The sequence below is a fragment of the Pelecanus crispus genome, chromosome 5 (assembly GCF_030463565.1).
Source record: "Pelecanus crispus isolate bPelCri1 chromosome 5, bPelCri1.pri, whole genome shotgun sequence".
Classification (NCBI taxonomy): domain Eukaryota; kingdom Metazoa; phylum Chordata; class Aves; order Pelecaniformes; family Pelecanidae; genus Pelecanus; species Pelecanus crispus.
Genome location: NC_134647.1, coordinates 58,633,459 through 58,642,419, shown reverse-complemented (window position 1 = coordinate 58,642,419; position 8,961 = coordinate 58,633,459). Strand labels below are relative to the sequence as shown.

Below are 8,961 nucleotides of genomic sequence, written 5' to 3'. Positions count from 1 at the left end.
CAGGTTCTCTCTATGAGGATTCCTAACCTATAAAACTAAGCTTTCTCAGGTTGAGAGAGAGCATTGAGCAGATTAATAGTCAGCTATAAGATGAGAAACAGCAGCAGAAAAATTATTTTCTCAGAGAAGTTACCAGTGAAATCCCAAAGGAAACTGCACTATTCAATACACATAATGAGGCAATAAAATTTCTTTACAACCCAAACTTATGCAAGACAAACAGCCCAAAATACGACTGCAAAGCCTTGCAGATGATTCTCTTAGTTTTCCACCCTGGCACTCAGTACTAGCATCCCAAGGCTAGCGATCAGAAACTTAATGGGAAATACAACCCTCAAGACAGAGAGTCATGACTTTTAAATTAGCTATTACAACACAGGAAAGAGATCTACAAAACACCATGGAAAAACTTCCTTGAAAAGTTAAACTGGTCAGTCACGATCAAAAATAAAGGTAGAAGTTTTTAGGAAAAGCATTTGAAGGAAACAAAACAAAACATTTCACTAAAGTCCATTGTGTGCACACTGAATACCACACAAAGCTCTGACCCCTCATTTTGAGGGGAATACAGGGGAGCTAGAAAACAAAGAGCAGAATAGCAATGCTGAGCAGAAATATGCAATCTCTTATGTATAAGAAGAGTAAACTATTGTCCTTCAGCTTAGGGATAAAAAAAGAACACCAAAACCAAACAGTAAGTGATATATGCTGCCTTTGGTTTACCAGGTCTAGCAACAGAGTCATTTTTCTCCCTTCAGATGCTAAAAAAGCTCCCATTCTGCTCTTGAGGAAGTTCTAGAATTTGAAGTCTACTGTATCAGACTATTTTTACAGTATGTAAGAGGTTTGGGAGTACTTAGACATCTGCACTTAGAAAATGTCCTTGTGAGGTAAATGAAGTACAGTGTTTAAACTTTGTAGATCATAGAATCATAGAATCGTTTAGGTTGGAAAAGACCTTTAAGATCATCCAATCCAACCATTAACCTACACTACCAAGTCCACTCTAAACCAATCAAGGGTAGACTAGACTAAACCATGTCCCGAAGTGCCACATCTACCCGTTTTCTGAACACTTATAAAGATAACAGGTAGATAACAGACTATGACAGATTTCAAGCACTTAACGCCAAATAGAAAATAAGCTTCTAATGACATGAAGTCTAGTTGGAAGCCAGTAACTAGCAGTGCACCTCAGGGGTCAATACTGGGTACGACCCTGCTCAACACCTTCGTTAATGATCTGGATGATAGGGAAAAGTGCACCCTCAGCAAGTTTGCTGATGACACAAAACAGAGGGTCATGCTGCCATCCAGAGAGACCTCAGTAGGCTGGAGAAATGGGCTGATGGGAACCTCATGCAGTTTCACACAGAGAAATGCAAAGACCTGCACCTGGGCAGCAATAACCCCGCGCACCAGCACATGTTCGGCACTAACCTGCTAGAAAACAGCTTTACAGGCCAGACCCTGGGGGTCCTGGTGGACACCAAGTGGAACATGCATCAGTAATGTGCCCTTGAGGCAAAGAAGGCGAACGATGTCCTGGGCTGCACTGGGAAGAGTGCCACCAGCAGCTGGAGGAAGGTGACCCTTCCCCTCTACTCAGCACTGGTGAGGCCACACCTGGAGCACTGTGTCCAGTTCTGGGCCACCCATACATAGACATCCTGGAGAGAGTCCAAAGGGCCACTAATGATCAGGGCACTGGAGCATCTCTCATACGAGGAAAGGCTGAGAGCACTGAGAACATACAGCTTAGGTAAGAGAAGGTTCAGGGGGGATCTCATCAATGCGTACACATACCTGAAGGGAGGGTGTTAAAAGAGCCAGGCCCTCTTCAGTGGTGCCCAGTTGACAGCACAAGAGGCAATGGGCACAGACTGAAAAACAGGTTTCGTCTGAACATCAGCAAACACATTTTTACTGTGGGGGTGACTGAGCACTGCCACAGGTTGCCCAGGAAGGTTGTGGAGTCTCCGTCCTTGGACATATTCAAAAAGCAGTCTGGACATGGTCCTAGGAAACCTGCTCTAGGAGATCCTGCTTGAGCAGGAGGGCTGATGACCTCCAGTTTCCTTCCAATCTCAACCATTCTGTGATTTTGTGAAATGGTGTTTTCAAACTAGTTGGGACTAAGCCATTACAGTGTTTGGCTAAATATTCTCATGTTTCTCATCAACAATTTTCAGTGATGAGGGTAACATTCACCTTAGTTTTTGAAAATAAAGGGCACAAATTGACCCATCACCTATGCTGTTAACAAGAAAATTACAAAATTTAGGTTTCAGCTTTGTAAAGAACTGTCCAGCTTTTACTTTGAAATAGTCACCACAATAAATATTTTTAGGGTATTCTTCTACAGGCTCTTGCATTCCCTTCAAAGAATTACCTCCTAAAAATGTCAAAAACCAGTATCCCAATATTGTCAACAATATCTCTTATAAGATAATCTTTATCCTTTGTTTCACACCATCAACATATATCCAAAGATTAAATTTCATATGCATCTTCCTTCTAACAGAACTACAGCTACCAGGATTTTCTCTTGCCTGGTTTCAATAGGTAATGGCACTAATTCATATAGTATCACCACCAGGAGGTGTAAGAAGAGAAAGCTGAAGGTAACAGACTGAAATAAATATGGTAATTCTGATACAATTTCAAAAGAGTGTTTTAACAGCTCACCATTTCTCAGGAAAACAACTGCCTTCATCTTTGCTTCCTACTCCCACTCCAGCTCCAAACCCTCAAAGTTGGTGAAGCAGTAGGAGGCAAAAGTAATTACTTTCTTATGAAATACAGGACTTGTATTCAATTAATTTCAAGATCACCAGAAGACATTCTGTTTATAGCTTCTTTGTCCCCACCAGAAATAATGTTTTCTAATTTCTCTCTTTTTCTATTTAAGGAATGATAGCATCCACTCTTGAGTAACTGGTTTTAAAAAAAAAAAAAAAAAGTACCTGTGGCTGAAATGGTGGAGCAGTAGGCCCCTGCATGCCTTGTGACTGTTCATCCATTCTATCACGTAAAAGCGTCCTTTATGTCCTGAAAAGAGAAATACAGTCATTGCACTGTAATTCAATCTGTATTTATTATCAATGAACATCAGCAGAACCGAAGAATTTTCTCATTTGCATGCTTGAGTTTACTAACATTTAACTATTCCAGCCCTACACTGTTGGGAAGAAAGTTTTCTATATTCATATCTTCTAGAAAATGAAATAAATCACTATACACATCTGAACTTATTATTAAAAGATGTGCATAAAACTACCTGAGCCAGACAAATGGCTCTGATAAAAGCTGCATCACCCATTATTCCTCAGAGGCACCAACCACTTGTTTAACGACATAGATGTCTGCTGCCCAGTACCTTAGACCTATGGGCAGCATGGGAAATTGCAGATCAGCAGAAGAGATACAACTGCTGCATGCCTACTGTTTATGTTACATTAATAAATCTATAGATTTCAGGGAGTATGCAAGAGTAGTTCCATCTAAACAGAAAAAAGCTAAACACATACACTCATTACATTCTGACAAGCTAGCTAACAGGGTTTTAAGATACTGTATTAGGAGCACTTTTTTCCTCCAACTGTGAGCCTCTCGTACCCCATCAATAAGATGGGAGGAAAGATGCCTGCCAAGTTCCGAAGATAGAGACACAAAGCTTTGACCAATAATAAGGGTTGTAAAATGTGCAGAATCATTATTAGGAAGAACAGGAGAAACAAAAATGCAAATGCTCAAGAGGCTTCTTTCTCAACTAAGCAAATCCTTTCTTAGACTATATGATATTTTGTTGAGGGGGAGCAAGCGCAGCACCCAGTTTTACTGGTGCCTATGAGGGCCATCTCTGTTCAGGTGAAGACAACAGAAAGTTCATTGGCAGTTTTGAATGCAAACAATGAAATAAAACTTTTACACAAATAAGGGGCAAGCCCTGAACAACTCTTTCATCACACAAACATGAAGTGTCTCTGCCTATTACCTGGTCAAACCCACCAAGGCTTTCAGAGAAACAAGAGTCATGCATCTGACTGGAAAACTATTCTTGCTTTTCAATTTATATTTATTTATTTGCTTATTCCTGCCCCAAATCCTGAAAGTTGTAGAGAAGGTTTGACATAAAACACTTTTTTGATACCCATGATAAATTTATTCTGATAAATCTATATACTTCAAATACCGCAAATGTACTTATGTTTCACAAACCTTTCTTTAGAATGAGTATGTAAAAGTTTCTCAAATAGCATTTAAGTTCAGGATGAAAGCATACAATCTATCTCTGTTAAAACACACACAAAATAAATCTTCCCAGCAATCTCTTGAGAATATTAAAAAGGTTAAAAATAAGTCTCAACAGAAAGCAGCAAACCTTAGAAATGTTTTTCAAAGCCCACTGCAAAGTATTTAAGAAACTCTTAAGAAATAGCTTGTGTTCACAGTACTGTTGTCATTCTTAACCACATCATTGTGATAACAGTACTAACAGAAAAAATAATCACAAAGCAGCTTTGCAAAGTTTCTCAATATATTGCCCTAGTGTACTAAACAGCGGATTGGATACACAAAACAAATCATTAGCCATCTGCTTTCACTCCCCCGTCTAAAGCAGTCACCCCATGCCATTCCAGTACCATCAGCTACTCATAACACCGAACCGCAGCCATCCTCCAGAGCGACTAAGGGTCCCAACAGCTTTGCCTTCCTATCCTTAGTACTCCAATATAAAGCATACAGTTTGGGACTTTCTGTTGTTTTGTTTGAGTATTAGCTGTAATTAATCCAAAGATAAAAGAGATCCAAAAAAGCAATTTCAGGCGGGTCAAGAGGGGAAAAAAAAAAAAAAAAAAATCAATTATCAGACTGAGGTGAGAGGCAGAGAAGAGGAGGTAGAAATTGCAAAGATTTCCAAGACTGTCAGAATGAGTGTGGTGAGAAAGGGGGAAACAGCTGGCAGATACATGCTGCGCACCACTGGCTAGGCAATCTTTTAGCCAGCCCTAGGACACCAGTATCGAGACTTCTTGCGAATTCTACAACATCTCCCATACAGCCTCCCCACCAAGGCAAGAAATCATAACACAACAGCACTGAAAATTAAACTGTTGTCACAAAACTGCACCTAAATTCTCCAGTTAGATTTACAGAGGTTTATGCAGTTGCGACAAATTCTGGGGGAAGAATACGTGGCAATCTTAAAGAATCTTCTGCTAATTTCTTGCTGCAGAGATCTTTCTATCACAGACAAGAATTCTCTTCTGAAGTGCTATTTTGAAGAGCCTTTATAAGAATTTTAATCTTTTTGACAGCGCTGATATTTCTACTGAAAGTTTTGCAGTGTGTTTTACTAATACATTTACATATTGAAGACCACTGACCATGTAATGCACCAATGGGTCAAACACATTTGTTTCAAAATCCCTGAGGAAAAGAAGCAAATACAAAATTCTTTATCCTCTATCACAGACATTTATCCAAGATTAATGAAATCTAAGCTGAAATGTTTAGATGATATATGTTGATTCAGGAAGTATATAATCCATTCATCTTGTCTGAAAGGTCAGAGGCACTGACTGGAAGTGTTTGGGAATTTGTGTGGGGTTTCTTTTTTTTTTTCTTTAATTTGGGGAAAGAGTAGAAAGAGGAGAAATCATATCATTACCACTGTCAGTAGCTCTGCCCTCTGTAGCTTGTTTTTATAATAAAAGCAAGCAAACTAAAGAGGTAACAAATACGTTCTACCATAGGAAGCATAAAAGATTTAACTTGTGGATATATTGTTGCTTTTGCAGAAGAAAGGCAAAGATTGGTATTTTCTGTCCATATATGGAAGTTCATTTTTTTTTTAAAACTTGTTTTTGTCTTTGAAGACTGCATAGATTCACATTTTAGAGTAATTTGGTTGCAAAAAAATGCCAAGGATGCAAAATGAATCTTTTTTACTGTTTGTCAACATAAGCAAGAATTAGGTTTTGCTGCTTGAAGACTGTTTTCACAGTGAGGCATGCCTTTCACCTTGATAATAAACTCCAGAGGTCAAAACATAGTGGTGTCATATTTTATCATCTTTAAATTTAAATCGAGGCAATAATTATTACTCTTCCAAAGATGGTCTTCAAGTTCTAATTTATGGTGAAAAGACACTAAAAATACTGCCAAAGAGTCATCACTTGTTTAAAATTGAAAAGCAAAAAAACCACACATTTAAATGTGACATGTCTATCACCTCTTTAAACACGCAATACGATGACCTTCTGCAAATCCATCACTATGATATACATTGGTTCATGGAAAACAGACAACAGATGAAGTAAGAGGCGAGCCAACTATACCACCACCCAAAACTTCCCAAGTGCCAAACACAACTAATGTTTTTAAACGCTCTCACACTGACGGTAGGAGGAAAGGACTCCTTGCCTTCACCATACTACTTGCAAAAACAGGAACAATGAAAGCCTCTCTGAAACATTTATCTTGCAAAGATGACTTTCATCATTTTGCAGATGAAAATCATTTGGATTCAGACCAGACTGTACACAAGCATATACACTAAATCTTATACTTCAATTACAGTTACTAATACTTTGCAGGACTGAAGACTTTTTGGTTAACTACTAAGGCTTTAAATCTTTGCCTTTTTCAGTTGACCAAAACAGTAGGTGACACCTACACATAAAGGATGCAGGATGAGGTACCTGGGGATACAGACAACACAACCAATTTTTCATTTGGAACTGCAATGGTATAGCAAATCCCATAATTGACAGTATTTACTCCACACACACCAAGTCCACCATACAGCAAAAGGAAGTTAAGTCCTCACCAGTAAGTTAGACTATCAAACTGCAACTGCCTGAACTGGGTATAACACCTTTTCCTTTCTTCATACACAGGCCTTCCTGTCCTTCCTCATTTCCTTAGTGGCCACCTGTCAAAGCTCTCAGATACAGGCCCACACACCTAAAGATCATGCAAAGATCCAAAGTGCCCAAAATTCAAGGGTGCATTCCTACACCCCAACAGAAGCTCACATCCCACAGTCAGCACTCAGCTTTCCAGGTGGTTTCCACCAGCCTGCTAGAGGAGATGTGGGACTACCCACAACTCTCTTGGTGAAATCAGAGCAGAGGACCTATTCCTGAGCAGGAACCAGAGCTCATCACTGACATTTCACTGGAATATATTTTAAAATAACATTTTTAAAAGTAAAAAAAGATATCTGGGAAAAACTTGAAATCCTTGTGACTTAAGTCTTGCAACTAATTCTTTATAAATTATTTCAGGAGAAAAAGCTTAAACGCACTGTCTAATCGCATGAAACATGCTTTCTAAACACTAGTTTCATAGCTCAAAGTCCATAAAACATTCACATTGAAATACATTTCATGGTATTCAGGCAATTATGTTATTGCTTTAAGAGATGGCAGTTCTACAACAACAAAAAAATACAATGCTTTCCTGTAGAAAACATCATTAATAGTTTCAGTGATACCTGGTTTCCATTAGCTATATGCTATACACTTGTTTGTTAATTTTGGATCTTAAGTAGGGGCATTCAATAATTGATGTCAAAGAAGAAACAGCTATATTTTTAAAAAAGTATACACTTAAAAGAATATTCAGAGTGCTACAGTTCCGCTGAGAATATGAAAATCTGTCTTTTTTTCTGCAGAATATAGATGTAACTGTTCCACATAATTGCTAACAGAGAAACATGAAGTTGCACTGTTCACAATTTGCTGGTCGGGCATACGGTCACTTTAGTTGCTGTTCACAAAAGACGTAATGTACTGTTTACTTCTGGATTACACCATCAATTAAGGCAGGTATTTTTAGTTTTTACTATAACCATTATTTTAGTTAGGTTAGAGCCAAGGCCCTCCAGAAACAACCATCCATTTAACACCCTGCATACTCCGTACTTTTTGGTGTCAAGTTAGATTCTTCAGTATCTAACACTGATTTAAAATGACAAATTTTAGATCCCTAAAATTTCAACTATGTTTGCTAACTAAATTCAAAGATAAGGATCATCCTCAGCTGAGAAAAAAAACCACATATCTTAATACTAGTTTCCATATAAGCATACAGACTAAGGGAATATTCCCATCTGCTTGTATCACATGTTGACTCTCAGCTAGCCAAAAGCACAATTTAAACCTAGGTAGAACATTCAAATAGTCACCCTGGGTGAAACAAAAAAAAAAACCCCAAACCCCAAACAAAACAAAAAACCACAACTGTGCTCTGGAAACAAGGGTTTAGATTTCTAAATGCCTTACTGAATATCGAAAACACAATTACCCAATCCACCACACCAGTGTTAATCCCAGCAGTTTATGCCAGGGAGCCCAAGCGTGCCAGTCCGATTACAGCTCCATCTCCATCACAGAGACAGCCACACCGACATAACTGCAACTCTCAGCTCCTGGATCAAAGCCACAACCTTTTGGGAGGAGACAAACTTCAGATCCAGCAATAACAGCCTGGCCCTTAAGCTTGATGCGAGCAGGTTAAGAAACAGCCATCCTACTGGTTTATAAAACATACTGCCTTAACAGTCATTCTTTACCTCTTTGAGGCAAAAGGTTGGCCATTTGGAGGGAACTGGCTCGCTGGCCCACCCTTTTCTCAGGTCACCAACACTGATCAACCCTCTTCAGCACCCACTCAACACTGGAATCCAGGGTGCAGGCTGCAGTTTACAAATTTTCAAAGCGATTTTAAAAGCAGGGGCTCAGGACGTACATGGGGAAGATCCTGGATAAAGCAAGAGAATGTCAGCAGCTGTAAACCAAGCATCCTGACTTTGTTGTTCACGTTACAATAAATGACAGCACAGCTATGAGTTTTCCAAAGAAATGGGAAGTCAGAAGTCATGTCCAATAAAGCAAACTGACTTGGAATCTATGTCTATCGTAATTCTTTAACATTAACAATGTAATTTTT

At 38.9% G+C, this 8,961-nt stretch overlaps 1 protein-coding gene across 1 annotated transcript in view; it reads right to left on the bottom strand.

Annotated features, from left to right (window-relative positions):
* The window catches only part of NEK7 (NIMA related kinase 7), a 53,808-nt gene extending 50,770 nt beyond the window's left edge, over window positions 1-3,038 (bottom strand). Inside the window, exon 1 of the mRNA XM_009477668.2 lies at window positions 2,967-3,038. Within this exon, the coding sequence (XP_009475943.1) occupies window positions 2,967-3,023 (57 nt within the window). The 5' untranslated portion in view covers window positions 3,024-3,038. The remainder of the gene's footprint in view (window positions 1-2,966) is intronic.
* Between the last annotated feature and the right edge of the window lie 5,923 nt (window positions 3,039-8,961).